This window comes from Littorina saxatilis, linkage group LG11 (genome assembly GCF_037325665.1).
Source record: "Littorina saxatilis isolate snail1 linkage group LG11, US_GU_Lsax_2.0, whole genome shotgun sequence".
NCBI classification, from domain to species: Eukaryota; Metazoa; Mollusca; class Gastropoda; order Littorinimorpha; family Littorinidae; genus Littorina; species Littorina saxatilis.
In genome coordinates, this window is record NC_090255.1 from 30,002,161 (window position 1) to 30,023,984 (window position 21,824).

At 41.5% G+C, this 21,824-nt stretch overlaps 2 protein-coding genes across 2 annotated transcripts in view; both read right to left on the reverse strand.

Annotated features, from left to right (window-relative positions):
• LOC138980226 (extracellular sulfatase Sulf-1-like) overlaps positions 1 to 19,131 on the reverse strand; it is a 63,577-nt gene extending 44,446 nt beyond the window's left edge. Inside the window, exons 1-5 of the mRNA XM_070353065.1 lie at positions 18,826 to 19,131; positions 5,009 to 5,434; positions 3,977 to 4,216; positions 2,568 to 2,793; positions 2,123 to 2,218 (exon numbers count right to left, since the gene is read on the reverse strand). Of these exons, the coding sequence (XP_070209166.1) occupies positions 2,123 to 2,218; positions 2,568 to 2,793; positions 3,977 to 4,216; positions 5,009 to 5,264 (818 nt within the window). The 5' untranslated portion in view covers positions 5,265 to 5,434; positions 18,826 to 19,131. The remainder of the gene's footprint in view (positions 1 to 2,122; positions 2,219 to 2,567; positions 2,794 to 3,976; positions 4,217 to 5,008; positions 5,435 to 18,825) is intronic.
• On the reverse strand, positions 5,886 to 10,099 carry LOC138980223 (uncharacterized). Its single transcript, XM_070353064.1, has 2 exons — positions 9,015 to 10,099; positions 5,886 to 7,341 (listed from the first exon to the last, which is right to left on the reverse strand). Exon 1 carries the CDS (start codon positions 9,980 to 9,982, stop codon positions 9,026 to 9,028), a length of 957 nt encoding a protein of 318 aa, XP_070209165.1. The 5' UTR covers positions 9,983 to 10,099; the 3' UTR covers positions 5,886 to 7,341; positions 9,015 to 9,025.
• Positions 19,132 to 21,824: the final 2,693 nt, after the last annotated feature.

Consider the following 21,824-nt stretch of genomic DNA (forward strand, 5'->3'; position numbering starts at 1 on the left):
TTTACCTATTTGGAAGAAAACAGTTACGTATAAATTTATACCTCTTCAGAGAGCATCTCGTACGTGATTTGGAGGGTCAGAGGGTATTATACCCTTAATTCTACGTGATGTGGAACCCTGTGTTCTTTCTTTATTTGGTGTTTAACGTCGTTTTCAACCGTTCAAGGTTATATCGCGACGGAGGGAAGGGGGGTGATGGGATAGAGCCACTTGTCAATTGTTTCTTGTTCACAAAAGCACTAATCAAAAATTTGCTCCAGGGGCTTGCAATGTAGTACAATATATGACCTTACTGGGAGAATGCAAGTTTCCAGTACAAAGGACTTAACATTTCTTACATACTGCTTGACAAAAATCTTTACAAAAATGGACTATATTCTATACAAGAAACACTTAACAAGGGTAAAAGGAGAAACAGAATCCGTTAGTCGCCTCTTACGACATGCTGGGGAGCATCGAGTAAATTCTTTCTCGCACCAACCAATATGGGAACCCGCGGGGGGCGGAACCCTGTGTACTATCGCCTATCTGTCCTGACTTTCACATGGGATTAAGAGCAGCCTTCCACTTGGACACACACCTAAACTCTACAGCCTGCCAGTTTTCTGTACACAGTAGGATTAAGAGCAGCCTTCCACTTGGACACACACCTAAACTCTACAGCCTGCCAGTTTTCTGTACACAGTAGGATTAAGAGCAGCCTTCCACTTGGACACACACCTAAACTCTACAGCCTGCCAGTTTTCTGTACACAGTAGGATTAAGAGCAGCCTTCCACTTGGACACACACCTAAACTCTACAGCCTGCCAGTTTTCTGTACACAGTAGGATTAAGAGCAGCCTTCCACTTGGACACACACCTAAACTCTACAGCCTGCCAGTTTTCTGTACACAGTAGGATTTAGAGCAGCCTTCCACTTGGACACACACCTAAACTCTACAGCCTGCCAGTTTTCTGTACACAGTAGGATTTAGAGCAGCCTTCCACTTGGACACACACCTAAACTCTACAGCCTGCCAGTTTTCTGTACACAGTAGGATTAAGAGCAGCCTTCCACTTGGACACACACCTAAACTCTACAGCCTGCCAGTTTTCTGTACACAGTAGGATTAAGAGCAGCCTTCCACTTGGACACACACCTAAACTCTACAGCCTGCCAGTTTTCTGTACACAGTAGGATTTAGAGCAGCCTTCCACTTGGACACACACCTAAACTCTACAGCCTGCCAGTTTTCTGTACACAGTAGGATTAAGAGCAGCCTTCCACTTGGACACACACCTAAACTCTACAGCCTGCCAGTTTTCTGTACACAGTAGGATTAAGAGCAGCCTTCCACTTGGACGCACACCTAAACTCTACAGCCTGCCAGTTTTCTGTACACAGTAGGATTTTTTTTCCAATTAATTTTATTTATAAGTGACATCTTTGTCAAACTGCCAAATTAATGCAGCAAAATATTCTGAATCTGTGCATGAACCAGCCAGGCTATTATCATGTGTTATTTGTTTAAAGGTACTGAACTTGTCAAATCCAGGTGCACGGAGCCCCTGGGGCTTTTAGTCATACCTCAGGCAGCTATCCGTTAGAAGAACTACCAAGTTTCATTGACTTGCACCCAAAGAGTCAAGAACTGCGATTTTTTTACAAATTAATTTTGTACTCGGACACGGCTGGTCTAGGCCTATTTTTGGATCTAAATTTAGATCAGGTAGATCACCACATCATGCACAAAAAGACACGTCACTAAGCAAACTATGTCAGACGTACGTCATCATGAGTTTGTGTAAAACAAAATGGAGGCCGGAATCACTCAGTTGAATCGAACTCCGACCAAACACCAACGTAATAACTAGGTTAATTTATGCACTCGTGTGAACAAGAAACTGTCGAGCTTTTACAGATGTCGTCGTTGGGTAGTTTTGGGTTTGTTTTACTACCATAGGATTTTTGAACTGTAAATGCACTCAGCTGCAACAAAAACACAAAACGAAGGCTGTGAGCTGCACTGTGCCTTTAAGGAAAAGGATGCTTTTCCAGCAAGTAAGGGCCTGGACAGGCCTGCAGTGGTTTAACATGATAGTTTACACGGGAAAAAACGGTACCTTTATTAAAATATTCACCTGTGGTCAGTATTGTTGACGAACATGTGTTGGTACTGAGGGGCTGCATCTTCCGGTCCGTGTGGAGCTGGCACACTTAACACCATCATCACTGGTCTGCAAAATTATTGAAATTAATAAATGCAAAAAAATACGTTTTAATACTCATGACATCTATAGTTAATCGGCATGGCTTTAGTGACTCTCTCTCTCTCTCAATCACGCAAATGAAGCGGCCCAAATTATTTATGAAAATAAAAGTGGCCTCAATAATCTTGAAGCGCTAAAAGAATTTTGCGATTCAAAGCGCATACTCTCAGTCTAAACTAGTGATTCCACCAATTATAGTACAAGCAATGCCCTACACATCTCAAACAATCTGGCACGTGAGGTATAGATGGTTTGGACGGAAACCTTCTCATATCAGCTGCACCAAAGAAACCCTTCTAGCAAACCATCCACTCACTTGGTGCGGTCAAGTCTCTTGGAGCGTTTGAAGTACGCCACGCTGTCGTTGGCAATGAGATCGGTGAGGTAATCCTGGTAGTAATTGTCGTAGTGTTTCTGCAGCTGTCCCCCATAGCTCATGGTGTAGTTGTAAAAGCGCGAGTTTCTCACCAAGCCTATCCACTTGTCCCACCCCGCCGGAGTGTAGGTCCCGTTGTACTTGTTGAGGTACTTGCCGAAATACCCTGTGCAAAAAACACAGTACAGTGGAACCACCTGAGTTTTTTTTTCTTTTCATTTTCATTTATCATTGTCGGGTTGCTTCCTCCCAGTCGAAAGCTAGCAGCTTCTTCTTCTTCTTCTGCGTTCGATGAAAGCTAGCAGCAACAGATGTCCTTTTAAGACTGTCAAAAATCTTTGAAAATTAAGATTAAAGGTCCTTGTCTACATTTTTATACCGAAATCGCCATTTGACCATTAAAATCCAGAGTCTATTATCTACAAATATCAACAATACACCCCCTTTCGATCAGGAAAGACGAATCCAGTGTAGCCGTTTGAAAATTCATTGTAGTATTCCAGCATAGTATTGGAAAATGCCAAGCGCAACTCTCCTCTTAAATCCTGTGCATTTCGTGCGTTTAAAAAAAGCGTGGACAGCGCTCCAGTGTCAAACTGTTGCTGCACTTGTTTGGGCGTGGCAATAAGCATAGTGACATGAATTTGATTGGTCAGTATTTTTAGGCAAAGCACATGTTCTCAGCAAACAGAAAACAAAATATTGGAAGCGTGAGTCACGCTAATCAAAAATAAAATCTTTTTTTTACATATATATACTTTTTTTTCTATAACTTTTTCCCCCATGGTTCATTCATCATCTGACATAACTTTTTAGCAAAATCTAACCATAAGATTATTGAAAAAAAGCAAAAATGTAGACGACCACCTTTAAGAGGGATGGGGCTGCAAAATGCATGGACGTGAGTTTACAGACTAATTCATTAGGTCTTCAAAAAAAGTGACTGCTCATACGACTCACCTTCGTCTTACATTATATGACTCAGACATTATCTGGTACTCTAGCTGCATAAACATTTAAGAAAATGAAAAAGTTCTGCTTATTGACCTGGGCATGATCTTAACAAGATCAACCAGACTTGGGTCATCGATAGCATAAGATCATCTGGAAGCATGTGAACTTTTAGGCAGAGCTCGAGATTACTTTCAGGGAAGTTGGAAGAACAGGCGACAAGGAAATATGCCCTTTTATCAGGAAGCGACCTCTCATTCGAGGGACCTTACATTATAGGTACAACTGTATCTTACATTGCGTGCAACAAAAACTCAGACATGCTACCCTTGCTAACAGTAACACTAACAAACCAGGAGAAGTAAAACAAAAAACTGACACAGTGGCTGCCTCCTTACCTGTCTTATAGCCGGCCTTCTGCAGGTAGGGGGCAAAGGTGTATGGCTCATGATCGCGAACCCACTGAGAGGAGGAGCAGTTGTCGTTGTTGGTGAAGACATTGTGGTTGTGGACGTACAGCCCCGTCAGCATGGAGCTCCGCGACGGACAGCACATTGGTGTGGAAGTAAAGGAGTTATTGAAGTACGCTCCTCGGTCGATCATGTACCGCTGCAGTTTGGGCATGACTTTCAACGATCCTGTAAGTGACAAAAATGATAAGACAATCCAGTACTACTACTAGTGCAGTTTTTGCATGACTTTCAACGATCCTGCGAGTGAAAAGTTATCAGAGAATGAAGAACTAGTCCAGTTTTTGCATACATTTCAATGATCCTATGTGTGGGGAGAATTATAAGACCATAAAGCACTGTGACAAGGAAAAGTAACATTCATGAAGAGAATGGTCGTTTTTTTGTCAATGACCGAACAATTTTCAGATCACTGACTGATACAAGGCGAGCGCGTCAACCAATCTGAATTTGTATCCACTGGTTGTGGCAATCACAGTTGGAAAGTTTGACTTTTCAAGAGGTCGATAATTTGCCAGGGATTTGTGTATAGATCTGTAAGATTGAATATTTGTGAGTGTATACATGTATGTGTGGTTATGTTTGTCTGTGTGTGTGTATAGATGTCAATGTCTGCCTACATTCTGTATGTATGCCTGCATAACAGGGTGGAGTTGATCACAATGCCATAACATTAATCCACATATTATATGTTTGAAGCAATATTATTACTAGGTATATAATTATATTGAACATTGTTCTTAATTTCTGCACTGCACACAGCTATTTTCATTATTCACCCAAGAATTCAACCAATCATACACTAAATTCAATCATATGATTTATTTATATACTATTTGAAGGCATACATGTACTTACAGGCATATAGCAATGTATTCATTTTTGGGAATACACACAATCACACACACACACATACAGACACACACGCGCTCCCCAAAAACAACTTCAAAACAAACTCACCTAATAACACATCCTGGTCATCAGTTATGATCAGAACAATGTTGGGGGACTTGCTTTTTTGCAGCCGGGATTGCTGAACAATTTGTTGATAGCTCCGCCGGTACTCTCCATCCAACAGAATCTTCCGACGCCGAACCTGACCCTCAGACCGATCTCTGGCATCAGCAATGTCACACACTGAGAAAACCACTAAGAACACCGCAATGACCAGTAGAGATACTGGCCACTGGCCACGTAGTAGCCTGTTAGCAGCCATTGGGCATGTCACTGGATCATGGATGTCTTGTGGAGAGCTGGAACTAGCTCAAGCACTGCTTTGTGCCTGAAGATTGGGCACTCGACAATCAGTGTTACCTCTTCAGTTTGAAGTTTGTGGTTCAGGTTTTACAAGCTCATTTTCGAGTATGCTGAGATGAACTTGAGTTTCTGAGAGAGAGAAAGAAAAGTAAAGTCGAATAAGTTATAATTCAAAACATAAACGAGTACTTACCAAGTCGAAGTTTGTGTAGAATTCCATGATGCAGTTTACAGGAACGGAGGGATATGTGAGTGCGCATGCGCTAGGCTAGCCATATTTTACAGCATAGATCATCAAAGCGTAAACCATATCTTTGATGATCTACAAAGTTTTACAACAACAAAAGTTAAGTTGTAAACAGAGGGTGGGTTTTATTGAGGGAGGGCACATATCCCTCCGTTCCTGTAAACTGCATCATGGAATTCTACACAAACTTCGACTTGGTAAGTACTCGTTTATGTTTTGAATTCCATTTCATGCAGTTTACCGAAACTACGGTTTATGTGAGACTTCAAAGTTGTTGTTGTCAAACTTCCATTTCAACATTCATTGATTCACTCACATTTTAGAAGATAAATGTTTCTTGTTCTGATAACTTTATTAATTCTAAAAGTAGCAGAGGTATGAGTATATTCAGAATACTCGAAACAATCTACTGCACATTTCAAATCAATGACACTTTTTTATCAAAAAACAAAACCATTAATGCTTTCTGCATCAAGAAAGTTTTCTTTTACAACTGTACACATTATTTCACCCTTTTTCTGTGACATTTGTGCATCAAATAATAAATTCATCAATGCTTTTTTGCATCAATAAAGTTTTCTTTCACAACAGTACTTGTCTACACACTTTTCTTTCCATAGTAATTCAAGATTGTGTTCTTTTTCATCTGACTCTGCAATGGTTTGTCATAGAATTGTTTGAATGTTTTTGCATTGGTCCAACCAGCTGCTTTGAGAATATCACCAAGAGGTACACCTGACCTCTTCATTGCTGATGACGCTGCACATCTGAAGCTGTGTGGTGTATAACTTGACAATCCAGCTCTCGCTAATACTGTCCGTAACCAGCGAGAAATTGTGTCCCTTGATGCTGGTTCATGAGGCGGTTTGTAACACAACAACAGTTTACCGCTCTGATCAACTCTCAGTTTCTTTGTGCGTTCAATGTATTCTTTCAAGCACTTGACTACACAAACTTGCTCATCCACAGTATATACTGGTAAATCTAAATTTTGCTGATGATAGCCAGGTCTTGTGTGTTTCAACTTTTCTGACATGTAAATAACACATTTATTCTCTAAAAAACAAACAGATTCTAGGTTCATCAAATGAAGCGTTTGCACCCTTTGAGCAGATGCCAACAAAAGTAAAGCCGATACTTTCAGCGTTATGTCTTTCAATGAAAGCTGAGCATTGTCTGGAAGAGTCTTAAAGTATTTCAAAACATCACCAACATCCCATATCTTGGAATGCCTTGGCATTGGTGTCCTGAGTTCAAAAACTCCCTTCAAAAATCTCACAACCAAAGGATGAGTACCAATCGTAGATTTATCTGACATCAAAATAACTGAAGAAAGTGCACTTCTGGCAGTATTAATTGCACTGTAACCTAATCCAGCTTCAAAGAGATCAGTGAGAAAACTTAACACTAGATTTACAGAGGGACGCAAGGGATCACTTGACCGTTGAGCACAAAAGGATCGCCATCTCGCAAGATAACAGGCATATTGTTTCTTGGTTGTACTTCTCCATGAAGCACAGATGATGCTTTGAGTCTTTCCATGAAGGCCTCGTGTCTCGAGAGATTGCCTGATAAGACACAAGCCAGGAGACGTAGTTTTCTCTGAAGTGGATGTGCTGCATTGCTGTGTGGTAAAGTCAGAAGACGTTTCCCTTTCGGAAGAATCACAGGTTCCTGGACTAGCAACCGCAGAAGCTGGGGAAACCACACCGCTGTTGGCCACAGGGGAACAATCAGCATGCCGTCTGCCCGGTCTCTCCTCCACTGCATCAGCACCCTTTGAATCAGACTGAAAGGAGGAAATGCATATATCAGCCATTTTGACCAGTTGTGTTCAAATGCATCGACTGCATACGCTTCTGGATCATGTCCCCATGACATGAAAGGTTTTACCTGAAAATTCAACCTTGAGGCAAAGAGATCAATTTCTGGATTCAGCAGTGTCTCTTTAAGCCTATGAAATACAACATCATTCAGTTTCCATTCTGTACGGTCATTGAACTGACGTGACTGCATATCTGCTTCAGTGTTACATTTCCCAGGAATATGTGTAGCAGATAACCAAATCAAATTATCTTTACACCAAATCCAGATTCTTTTTGCCAACGCATTACATTCATGTGAATGTGATCCTCCCATATTCTTTATGTAGGCAATAGCACAAGTGTTATCTGATAACACCAAGACATGTCTCCCTGTGAGTTTTGCTTTGAAACTTTTCAGTGCATATTCTATTGCCAGTAATTCAAGCACATTTATATGAAAAGCTCTTTCATTCATTGACCATCGTCCCCCTGTTTTCAGGTCTCCACACACTGCGCCCCAACCTCCTGTAGAAGAAGCATCAGTCTGGATTGTTATGTCATGGCATGCATTTTGCACTGTATGGTATGACTCATCAATGTTCTCAATCCACCAGTCTAACTCTGAACAAGCATTGTCAGATAGATTAGCTAAAGACTCAAAATTTCCTTTTGCTACTTTAAGGGCATCAGACTTGTCTTTTTCTAACTGTCTGAAATACAGAGGTCCCCACCTATTAGCAGGAAAAGTGGCAACCAACATTCCAATGACTTGAGCCAGTTCTCTGATTCTGATTCTTTTCTTTCCCTTGAGTCTGTAACAGGCTGCCTTTATATTCTGCCTTTTTTGCTCTGGAAGTGATACAGTCATATCTTCAGAATTCAACCAAAACCCAAGGTATTTTAACCGTTTGCTTGGATTGAGAACAGATTTGTCATCATGTATTGTGAAACCAAGAGATTCAAAGAGTTTTACTGTCTCACTGACATTCACTTCACATTCTTCAACTGTGTCTGCCTGTAAATAACAATCATCAATGTATGAGGTAGACAGAAAACCTTGTGCCCTCAACTTTGCATACACTGGTTTTAGCAGCTTTGTGAAGTACCTTGGACAGTTACTCAAACCATTTGGAAAGCATGTATACTGAAACATTTGTTCACGCCATCTGAATTTTAGAAATTTTCTGAACTGATGTTTGACAGGAACTGAATAGTAAGCGTGTCTAAGATCAACTGAGGCCATATAACAGTCTTTAGTCATCATTTGTGTAGCAGTTGACAAGTTATCCATTTTAAAATGTTCGTACTCAACGGATTCATTGAATCTTTTCAAGTTCAAAATAAGCCGATGTGACCCATCTGGCTTTTCAACAAGAAAAATAGGTGAAACCACCTCATTTTCTTCTGGTTTTGATGGCTCAATGACATGCATACTCAATAGATGTTCTACTTCTGCATCCATTATCTGAAATAAGTGACCAGGAACTTGATTTTTGGCCTCATGCTGAGTTTGCACCTTCTCAATGTCTTCACTCAAAGGAATTTCTGTTCCCTGTACCATATCTAGAATAAAGGAATCAGATGTCAATTTCTTCCAATTATGAACAAAATGTTTCAGTTTACCTGCTTCAAATGTGGCATTCTTTATTTCACATACCTCTTTGTTGTCTACTCTGCTTGCCTGCTTGTCGTGCCGGAGAAGAATGGTCTCCCTTGACTTCTCCCTCTCCCCCTGAACTGAGCTCCTCTCTTCCAGTTCCACCTTCCTCTTCCTCTCCATTCGGAGTTTTTTGGTGCATACTGACGGGATGGGAAATATTTTTGCCCTCTACTTGATTGAGTAAAGGCAAGTCCAAGTTTGGTTGTACAGTCAATATCAGCACACGCTGACTTGAGATCATCCCCAAATAGCCACTGAGTGACTGGTATGTTTGAAGATGCCAGTTTTCTGTATTTCTTGTTCACATTTTGTCCAGACAGTATTTTTGCTCTTCTGTCCAGTGACATGTCATACGCTGTTTTCAGTATCAGCCCACTTGCCTCAGCAATTGTTTTGATCAGCTTTTTCTGTTCCTCATTGGCAACCCCCATTTTTAGGGACACATCCCAGGCCACAACAAGAGCATTGTTGGCCGTGTACAGTAACTTCTGTTGACGTTGTGATTTTAAGTCATACGTTTTGGCACTGTGTTCCATCAAACCCCAGATTTCGGGATTCACTTTTGGGACGCCTGTCTCAATGTTCTTTGGGCGTTTAAACTCTCTTTCTTTTTGCTTCATCTTTTCTTCGGTCATCTGACCCTTTGCCATCACTGATACAAGTTTTGCAATTCGATCTGCAACTTCATCACCAAGAGTCTCAGAAATGTCAAAATCTTGCTCCAGTTCATTCATAATTTCACTCTCATTGGGGTCGCTCAGTTCAGCCTCGGGTCGAGATTCTGATGCTTGAGTTTTACACATTTCTTCAAGAAGGTGATCGAAATCATCCCCAGTCTCCACAGATTGTTCGTCATCACTGACTTCACGTTTTCTCTTTTTCGATTGTTTCGTTTGGGGCGAGTCGCCATCTTTGTCTACCACCATAGTTAGAAACTTCAAAATTTTCTCATTTTGACTCTTCATCTTTTCCCAATCCGAGATTGGTAGAGTGACTGTTTGTGGTTTTTCCTTTCCACCCGTGTCGGGTGCGTGGATCAAGTCATTCAATTCTGAGTCCGAATCGAGTTCCAACTCTACTTGTTTCTCGGGTCGCGCTAGCACGCGCTAGCACGCGCCAGCACGCGCCAGCTTGAACCATAGCACTTATATACTTTATTTTTATATTTCTAGTTAGTTCATCGTCCATTCTCACATAATACAAAATTTCAAACTTCAATGATAAAAAATACGGAAGTTATGACGAGTTTAAGGAGAGCTAATGCACTACTCTCAAATCCGACGATTGTCGGACATGGAGCCACGGCCTTAGCTAGGATAGCTCTCCTATAACGCGTCTTAGCTATCGTAAATTTTATCACTGAAGTTTGAAATTTTGTATAATGTAAGAACTGACGATGAACTAACTAGAAATATAAAAATCAAGTATATATAAGTGCTAAGACGCGTTATAGGAGAGCTATCCTAAGGCCGTGGCTCCATGTCCGACAAAAAGACTCGTGCTAATCCCATCTTTCCCGGGGGTGGTAACTATTACAATACGTACTGCCACCCCGTACTGCTGCTCGGCAACCTCAAACACTTGCCGCGCCGAAACAACGCCAGTAGCTGTCGAAAAAAAATCGACTGATACTTATCCCAGCTTCAAGGGCTGGAATCTGCAACCCTCCACAATGTGACATAATGGTCAGCCAAAATGACCGTGGTCACAATATGGAAGAAGAACTACACGGGGACACAGCTGCTCGACACCTTCAAAGGCTTGCCGAAAGAACGCCCCTTAACTTCTTGGCAGAAGAACACCCCTTTCTTGTTCATACCGACAGAAAGAAGAAAGAAAGCCTGCCATCCGCGGATCCTTCCGTTGAATTTATGCATATCTCTGCTCAAAAACTTCAAACCCTTTCCGACGAAAAAAAAACCAACAACGCCCTTCTTTGACATAATGGCAAATACATGACTGACGTATCTTTCCATTGTTGCTGCTCAAATACTTCACTGAAAATAGTTGCCGACAGATCGCCACCGGCTTCGTGTTGTATAATTATAACTAATGCTGGTCCTAAGTTCTTTGAAGTTGAGACTATCCTAGCAGTTCTGCTATCATCCAACACAACCATCACCATTTTGATTTATGGAGCTGAAATTGTGTATAATTAAAGAATAAAGTAACATAAATGATACAGGTCATTGTGTATAATTAAAGAATAAAGTAACATAAATGATACAGGTCAAGGCAGTGCCTGCTTCAAAGTGGTTGTGCAGTTGGTATGCATTAATGTCTGTATTCAGTCAATGTCGAAGTTTTGTCATAACTTCCGTAATTTTCATCATTGAAAATTGACATTTTGTATTATGTGAGAATGGACGATGATCTAACAAAAAATATAAAAATAAAGTATGTAAGTGCTATGGATCACACACACACACAGAGGAATGAGTGGCTCTGCATCCGACTGACTGTGTTCGAACGAATGACTCCGTATCCGACATTGTTTTTAATCACTGAAGTGTGAAATTTTGTATAATGTAAGAACTGACGATGGAATGACTAGAAACATACAGATAAATCATATAACAGCTATGAATCTCAGTAGCGTCCACTTAAAATTGGTAGTGCGCAGTTTTAGTCACTGCCGGCGGGATTTTGTCGGATTTGAGAGTAGCGCATTAGCTCGACTAAAACACGTCATAACTACTGAAATGTTCAACACTCAAGCTTGAAATTTTGTATTATGTAAGAATGGACAATGAACTATATAGACTATAAAAATAAATTATGTAAGTGTTATGGATCACTGGGTAGCGTCTACTTCAAATTAGGCGCCAGCACTACGCGCCAGCTTGAACCATAGCACTTATATACTTTATTTTTATATTTCTAGTTAGTTCATCGTCCATTCTCACATAAAACAACATTTCAAACTTCAATGATGAAAAATACGGAAGTTATGACGAGTTTAAGGAGAGCTAATGCACTACTCTCAAATCCGACGATTTCCGCCATTGACTAAACAGCCTGCAAGCTACCACTTTGAAGTAGACGCTACCCGGTAATCCATAACACTTACATAATTTATTTTTATAGTCTATATAGTTAATTGTCCATTCTTACATAATACAAAATTTCAAGCTTGAGTGTTGAACATTTCAGTAGTTATGACGGGTTTTAGGCGAGCTAATGCGCTACTCTCAAATCCGACAAAATCCGGACTAAAACTGCGCGCTGTATGTTTCTAGTCATTCCATCGTCAGTTCTTACATTATACAAAATTTCAAACTTCAGTGATAAAATTTACGATAGCTAAGACGCGTTATAGGAGAGCTATCCTAGCTAAGGCCGTGGCTCCATGTCCGACAATCGTCGGATTTGAGAGTAGTGCATTAGCTCTCCTTAAACTCGTCATAACTTCCGTATTTTTTATCATTGAAGTTTGAAATTTTGTATTATGTGAGAATGGACGATGAACTAACTAGAAATATAAAAATAAAGTATATAAGTGCTATGGTTCAAGCTGGCGCGTGCTGGCGCGTGCTAGCGCGTGCTGGCGCGTAGTTTAGTCGGACCGAGTTTCTCTGTCATCGCGACTCGCGGTTTTTTCGAACTCGGCACGATAAAGGATAAAGCACTTACTTTGTCCAGCAGAAACAAACAATTTCACACACAAAACACAACAGGTTACGTCGATTTCCGGATGAAAATGAAGTTTTTTATGCCGAAAATTCCCACATGCTGCCCATGGCCGCCATAACACATACGGGTATGGCTAGCCTAGCGCATGCGCACTCACATAAACCGTAGTTTCGGTAAACTGCATGAAATGGAATCAAGATTCTCTGCATGTAAAATGTGTTGAGCATTGTGCTAAATTACTTAACTTTACTGTGCTTAAAATTGTACAACAGTCATCCTTGACAGAATATCTCTGGAAATAAAAGAGAAGTTTGTATGACAATGGGCACATCTACCATTACAAGTAAGTTGCATATACACTCCTTGTCACAATGTCTGTCTATGAGAGAGAGAGAGAGAACGCAGGAACGCAGGAACGCAGGAAATTTAATGCGAGGCCACCGGCATATACGCATGGGGGTTTACAAAAGACACAGGAAAACAGGGGAATAAAAATCAACAACAAAATTTCATGGTTGTACAGAAACAAAAAAAATATATATCGTGGCACGAAAATTTACAAATTTTGTCTCAAAGTATCAGTCATAGCAACAATTGCCTGTTTGAAATTTCTTCATTACGTGTTTTCATGGCATAGTAACAATACATGGCTACAGCTCTATTAATGTATATACTCTCATTTTGTAGCAGAAAAATCAAGGGTGGTACATGTACATTGTCAGTGAAATATTTGAGAGAGAGAGAGAGAGAGAGAGAGAGAGAGAGAGAGAGAGAGAGAGAGAGAGAGAGAGAGAGAGAGAGAGAGAGAGAGAGAGACTGGGTGACAGAGAGCTAGCACACACATTATACCTGTATACATGTATGACTTGTGTAGGTTGCTAGTCCTTTTTTTAAACACATACTGAGGTGAAAAACTCACACCCTCCTGGCTACTCAAGTGAATAGAAAAGGAGCAAAGGGTCTAAACAAATTTAAGTAACTTTTTAAGCTCATATAATCTAATTTTTCTGCTTCTTATAGCATAATTAAATGCTTCCATCAGTGGACATGACCTGCAAAGGACAGACATACCAAGATTAAGAGCCAATCTCCCTCCAGGCTACTCACGAAAATTGAGAAATCTCAAGTTGTGATTTAAAACTATGTCCGTGACCCGAGACTAACCCCCAGAGAAAAGGGAGACAATCCACTTACTGTTGCATGCACGGGATCATGGCTCCTTGCCCTTCCCTTATCCTCCCTAGCCTGCATGGGGGACAGAGTTAATCCCCCTGAAATTGTTTGCCAGGCCTGATCTATTTGTCCTCCATAGCCCTGGGCTCATTTTTCACCATTGGCACAATATAGCCCTGGAGCCCTATAGATTCCTCAGCCAAGATCAGCTACAGCCTTCCTTCCAGTTCTAAAGCTTTCTCACATCATGAATACACAAGAAGGGCAAAGCCCATACGATTCACATGCTTGACCTTGACAGCAATGACATCATACACTAAGAACTGCTTTACACATTTTTCCTACCAAAATACATGTGACCTTGACCCAAGGTCAAGGTCATCCAAGGTCATGCAACACAAAGCTGTTAATTCAAGACATAGGAAGTACAATGGTGCTTATTGGCTCTTTCTACCATGAGATATGGTCACTTTTAGTGGTTCACTACCTTATTTTGGTCACATTTCATAAGGGTCAAAGTGACCTTGACCATGATCATATGTGACCAAATGTGTCTCATGATGAAAGCATAACATGTGCCCCACATAATTTTTAAGTTTGAAACAGTTATCTTCCATAGTTCAGAGTCAAGGTCACTTCAAAATATGTATACAATCCAACTTTGAAGAGCTCCTGTGACCTTGACCTTGAAGCAAGGTAAACCAAACTGGTATCAAAAGATGGGGCTTACTTTGCCCTATATATCATATATAGGTGAGGTATTGAATCTCAAAAACTTCAGAGAAAAAACATTAATGTGAAAAATAGCTGTTTTTTAGGCAACATTTATGGCCCCTGCGACCTTGACCTTGAAGCAAGGTCAAGATGCTATGTATGTTTTTTGGGGCCTTGTCATCATACACCATCTTGCCAAATTTGGTACTGATAGACTGAATAGTGTCCAAGAAATATCCAACGTTAAAGTTTTCCGGACGGACGGACGGACGACTCGGGTGAGTACATAGACTCACTTTTGCTTCGCATGTGAGTCAAAAATGGCAACATTTGTGAAATGTTCACCTTTCTGACTGCACAGAAATGAGCACAACAAAATTAAACTTCATTAATAGATAATCCCAGTGTGGTGAATTCATGCGAGCACATATCATCAAGCTGCAACTCTCCTTAACAGATTACATGAATTTAGCTTCTGTTCCTTATAACTTAAATAAGATAAAATTTGCTTCTAAATGAACTAAAATGTATGTGATTATGCCAAAGAAATTATCTCCTGCGTAATTTGTGTTGTTGATTCAGTCTAGTAATACATGTACAGTGGAACCACCCCGTTTAAAACTTCCCCCATTTTAAGACCTTGAATTTTTCAGATGTTCTGTTCATAATTCATTACATATTCTCACATTTTTATTTTAAGACTACCATCTTCTGCTAAGACCTGATTTTTTTTTTAGATGTTATTGTTAGTATAGGTGGGGTTACCATTGCACTACAGCAACAAGTTCAGTTCAACAAACAAGGCGGGGGGGAGGGGGGGGAGGGGGGGCAAGGAAAGAGACTGGCATAACAAACACCAGTCTTTCCGCACAAATGGATGGAACAGTAGATAAGGTGCATTATCTCCCTCACAGTCACACTACTTCCCCCAAAGAACTGAGAAGTTAAAAAAACAGACTCCGTTCTCTTAAAGGTACTGAACTTGTCAAATCCAGGCGCACGGAGCCGCTGGGGCTTTTAGTCATACCTCAGGCAGCTATCCGTTAGAAGAACTACCAAGTTTCATTGACTTGCACCCAAAGAGTCAAGAACTGCGATTTTTTTACGAATTAATTTCGTACTCGGACCCGGCTGGTCTTGACCTATTTTTGGATCTAAATTTAGATCAGGTAGATCACCACATCATGCACAAAAAGACACGTCACTAGCAAACTATGTTAGACGTCATCATGAGTTTGTGTAAAACAAAATGGAGGCCGGAATCACTCAGTTGAATCGAACTCCGACCAAACACCACGTAATAACTAGGTTATTTTATGCACTCGCGTGAACAAGAAACTGTCGAGCTTTTACAGATGTCGTCGTTGGGTAGTTTTGGGTTTGTTTTACTACCATAGGAGGATTTTTGAACTGTAAATGCACTCAGCTGCAACAAAAATGCAAAACGAAGGCTGTGAGCTGCACTGTGCCTTTAAATTCTTTATCTGCTTCATGCATGGGCACATCTCGTCCTTCATACATCCCCAGCCCCTACACGGTAACCCGACCAACCCTATTTTTTTCGCGCGACCCCAGACTTTTTTTTTTGGCATTTGGGAAAGAAAAAAAGAAAAAAATTTGCAAAATAACGTAAAAATATGGTTTTTTGGAAAAAAAATAAAAAATAAAAATAAAAAATCCCGACCTACCGACCCTATTTTTTTGGCCTATGTTACCGTAAACAGACCCTTTTTTTTTTTTGGCCCAATAGAACACTCCTTAAAACACATCCAAAAATCAGAGTAAATCAGGTCTCAAAACAATTAAGGATTCTTGTCATGAAGGCAAACTTACAGATCTATGATACCAACCAAAAATCTGGAGAAAAAACATTCTTACAAGGTAGAAAGTCTTAAATCAAGTGGTCTTAAAAGGGGGCCCCCCTGTCAGCTACACACATACATATGGTGTACAAGCACATAACAGCATACATTATGTTACATAAATTGCTTTTACGCAGCTTTTGGACGGCTATTATGACACTGCTCTAGCACCAGAAGTTGCTTTTTCCTCTGCTTTCAGGCCAAAGATGTTGGATAAACTGGTACCAGATGAACCTTTTTTTCTGCCAAACCTAAAACTTTTTTCATCGCTCTGATTTTTTTGTTTGGGGGGGGGGGGGGGGGCTTTATAATGTTAGCCAAATCCATCAGCTTTTGTTTTGTTTGTTGGGGGGGGGGGGGGGGGTGTATAACCAGATGAACCTTTTTTTCAGCCAATTCTAACCTAAAACTTCTCATCACTCTGATTTTTTTTTCGGGGGGGGGGCGCTTTATGATGTTAGCCAAATCCATCAGTTTGTTGTTGTTGTTGTGGTGGGTTTTTAAGGGGAGGGGAGCCTTTAATTAGGCCAAACTAGGAATACACAGGAGGGGAAGAACCAGAGTGCAGGAATTGCAAATGAGATACCATATTCTGCCAGTGGGTTCCATCCCACTTCTGGACCCCAAAGCCCCACACCATCATGCACCTCCCCCACCCCCCCCCCCCCCCTTCTACAGCAGGAAGAGAAAAAAAATGTCAATCCCAGACTGGCAAGAGCCACATGTGCAAGTGATTTGACAGGCCCACATTTACAGCCAAACCCCCTTTTGCGACCTGAAAAAATACTACTGAGAAAGTCAGGAGGAGTTCCTCTTAAAATGAAGACACATATATATTCAAAAAAGTTATGACCTAAAATCTGAGAAAGCCTGTCTTAAAATAAAAAGGGGGGGGGGGGGGAGGCCTTAAAAAATTAAATCAGGGGGTCTTTTTCTTCTTCTTCGTCGTTCGCTCAGACCAGGGGGTCTTAAAGGAAGGTTCCACACTCCTGGCAAAACTCTTAAAAAATGCACTCTCTCTAACTCTCTCCAAGCTCCTCATGGTTCCCAGTCTCAGGCTTACAAAAGTTACAGCTGGTCTGTATCCTGTCTGCATAGCGCTGTTCAAGTTCTGCTTGTCACTGTTCAAGTTCTGCTTGTCGTTAACTTTAAAACCAAAATAAAACCGTTGCTTAGCCTTCTTTTCCACAGTTTTCAAGCAAATGGCAGTCAGTACACGTCTGTGCAAGCATAATCTGGCAAAACACATACAAAATCTTACGACATTCCAAAAATACGAATAACCTAGCATTCTAACCCAACCGCCTAAATCAAGAGTTTTTTTTACACTACAGACTCTGGCGTCACTTGAGTAGTTATCCAATAATCAATTTGATCCATACTTAAACATGCAGTTATTCTCTGAGTTTCTGTGTGCATGTACGTGTGTGTACGTGTGTGTGTGTTTGTGTAAGAAAGAGAGGGTGAGAACCCAGTTTACCATATATATATGCAGTCAGAATGAAAACACAATCATGCAATCTGTATTGCTTTGTTAATACATGTATGCTTTACCTTTTTTTAATAGCACAGAAAGGACAGAATAGATTCATTTAAAAATATCATAGCAACCGACGTGTATGATCACTGAATGATGACAAAATTAAGAAAGCTCTGCAAGAGAAAAAGCAGATTTCAAAATGCTATAAAAAAAAACCACCATAATTTAATAACAAACAACGAAAACCTATAGGCTATATAACCTCAACATGTGAACCAACTGTAAACAGATTTTTTTTCTAGTGCACAATCATATCTGGAAAGAATACCTGTGACTAAAAACAACCCCCCATTAATACCTACTCAATGAACTTTAACTTGAACTTTCGAGGCCATGGGCCTGCATGTTCTTGTTCAGAAAAGTCTTTAAACACTATTTAAGAACTTTTTTTCAGCATTAGTTGTTGAACTTTCTGAACAAAGACATCATTTGGTAGCATTCTATGATCACTGGAAGCAGGTTTCTGTGGACTTTCACTGATGCCAGCGACATTTTCTATACTAGCTGCTGATGCTGACTGGTTTAGCTGAGGTACAACTTGTGAGCTCTGAGTCTGAGTGTACTTGCCAGGCTCACATGATACGGCTGAAAACTGGAAATGGGCAACAAAAGCACACATGCTGACGACTCATCCCTTGAATGTGTGACAGGGAAAGAAGACTAAAAACGCGTAGGCCTACACAAAGCAAGACTTGAGTTGAAGCGGCGAGTGGAAAATAACCAGGTCACAGGACAAAACTCGAGCAACACAGGTTTCAACTTAATTTCTCATCAACACACTTACGATTTCAAGTGATTTAGACATATATGGTACTCGCGTCGGATCAAGACCAAATTGAGATTTTTTCATATTAAACTGAACTAAAAATGTGCGGTCGCACCTTACCGTTTAGTCCTCTGCTAGACTCCACAGGTGAAAGCGAGCTTGCATCGATATTTCCTCCAATGTGCTCTCCTTCACCAGACGAGCAGACGACAACCGCAAACAAAACAGAGGCTCGTCAAAACTCGGGAGGTAGATCGCACTAATTCTCGTAAGTTGCTAGAACTTCAACTGAAGCGTCAGAAACCGTGCTAGGAGTGGTACTTATCCAAACAAGAGGCCGATCCCACCACTTCGCACCGAGCGGATTACTTTCGCCAGTCTAGACAGACAATCAATGAAAATGTCTCAGCTTGCGACGCACTTCACACCAACTCTGGCGGAAATGCAGAGCGCATGAAGCCACCCGTAAGTAACGGGTCTTCCCATTGGACAAAATTGGAGGTGAACAAATTCCGAGCAGAAGTGGGACAAAAGTGAATGAAAAGTGCGTGTAAACACATAAAACGGCTCTCATCACGTCGAATCTGTTTCACCCATACTGTAGGCTACAACATTCCAGGGCTGACTGCTTCTGGCTGTTCGATTTGTGCTCTTTCTCAGTGTTTTGTTTCGTTTTCCGGGCAATAAAGTGCTGGGTTTTTTTTCAGTCAGGCCTATTTAATTTGAGTTTTTCTCAGGGTAGCGGATCTCAACTGAGTGGCGCAGGGCCGGACTACCGGGGTGGGGGGGGGGGGGGGGATTGCGCAACCCCCCCCCCCCCTAGCCTAAACATGTACCTCACTTATTTAAAACATTTTTTATTATTGTTTATTTTATGCCGTCAGTTTCATGCAAGGAGCGACCATTTAGGCCATCAGCTTCACACAAGGGGCTCTGCCCCTCAGAGTTGACCTCGCTGGCACCCCCCCCCCCCCCTCCTCTTAGCCTAGTCCGACCCTGTGACTGAAGACTAACTCACACCACTAAAAAGAGGAACAATTAACTGAAAATAAGCAAAGCTGAAGAAAGACAGCAACAACAGAGAGAGAGAGAGAGAGCGAGAGAGCAGGGGCGGATCAGTTCATTGTATGGGGGGGGGGGGGGGTTCCAAAAGTATATTGTGAAGATACTTTTGGGTGTGAAGGCGCGAAGCGCCGAGCCGACGGCGCAAAGCGCCTAGCTTGCTAGGGGGGTCCGGGGGCATGCCCCCCCGGACAATCAAAAAGGATGCAAAATGGTGCAATCTGGTGCATTCTGAGGATGATCATTACCAGTTTCAGGCAGCAGATTTTGTCACTGATTAATACCCCAAAAATTGAAACTCAATGTAAAATAAAGAATTGCACCATAAAAATATTTTTATTTTTGGGCTGGGGGGGGGGGGGGTTCCGGAAACCCCAGAACCCCCCCCCCCCCTCCTCGTCCGCCCCTGGAGAGAAACGGAGAGAGAGAGAGAGACTCGGAGAGAGAGAGAGACTGAGAGAGAGAGAGAGAGAGAGACGGAGAGAGATAGACGCCGGGGAGAGAGAGAGACTCGGAGAGAGAGAGAGAGACTCGGAGAGAGAGAGAGAGAGAGAGAGAGAGAGAGAGACGTGTTGTGTTCTTGCATACAACAAAGTGTAAGACGATGACACAGCTCGTGTGTTCAGGTGGGATCTTTTATTCCCGGTCTACATGTGATCTCCTCATTTAACAATGGCCGCTATCTTCTCAGTTCTTCCGAGATCATACGAGATTGATTAACATGGATCTGGAAGTGGACTAGCATGGACACAACATTCCTCCCAAACTTTATAGAAAACCCAAACTACTGTATTTAAAATCAAATGCATAAGCCTATCCGAAGGATTATTTAAATCCTTCAACTTGCTGAAATTCCCCCTTTTTTTTAACATCTCAAGACTTTAGCACAACATTTTATGTTCATCATTTGCATAATTAATAATCACAAAATGTGGTCAACAAAATGTGTATTATCTTGCATCATGACATAATATCAGCAGAGTGTATCTCACTGTTAGTGTTAGTATTTCTTCCATTTTCCTCTCTCCACCATGGGAAGAATATTCTGGGTGGGGAGTTCGAATAAGCTTCACTTGAACACAATAATACATATATCTCGTAAACATGTGTGTGTGTGTGTGTGTGTGTGTTGATGATCTGTGTGAGGAAACAAAACAATGCAAATCTGCAAATTAAGAGTTCCATGAAATAGAGTTTGTTTTTCACGTTCGTGGGAGTGGCATATCAAACAGCACCAAAATATAACACAATCTCACACATAAAAGAGCACGCAAGACTTGCTAACGTTGTCCAGATCAGGTGAGCCTTATGGGCCTTTCTCAGACCTGATCCAGCTTCTAATATTCAAATCAAACAGGTGAACCTTATGGGCCTTGCTCAGACCTGAGTGATATCTACACAGACCTTCTTATCACTTTCTGGAGATAGGCAGGCGGTGTCGCATAATCAGGGCGACTGGGCCTGTGAGCACTTCGATAGTCAATGCCTTATCTCTCATAATCTTCCAAGTATGTTGGAGCATGGCGTTGACGTTGGGGCCGAACAGGCGGAGAGGCATCGGGACGATCAGGTTGAGCAGGGGTCATGGCCGGCTGACTGTGCCTCGGCGACGTGTTGGGTACCCGTGCAGTAATTGGAGTGTGGAACATGACAGTAGGTCTCCTGGGTGAGTGTGCAGGTGAGACTGGTCGATTGGTCGGACTATTGGGCTGCACCGGCAATTTTCTGGTCTGTGAAGTATAGGGGAATGCCTGAGCTTCAGCCTCGCCGTCTTCCTCTTCATCGTCGTCTTCTTTCTCTTCATCGTCGTCGTTAACAGTGTGATCGCCCTGGATCGGTTTGAAATGTGACGAATTTCGCACAATGGAGTGATTTCCTCGTTGAGCAGTCAGCATGCTGCCCTTCTTCTTAATGACTACGTAAGGAAGGGGGGAGTATGGTGTGGACAGTTTGTTCAGTTTCTTTTGTTTCACCAGAACATGGTCACCAGGATTGATGTCGCAGAGTTGCGTGTGGCGTTTTCTGTCAGTGAATTCTGTCATCTTCCTTTTGCTCAG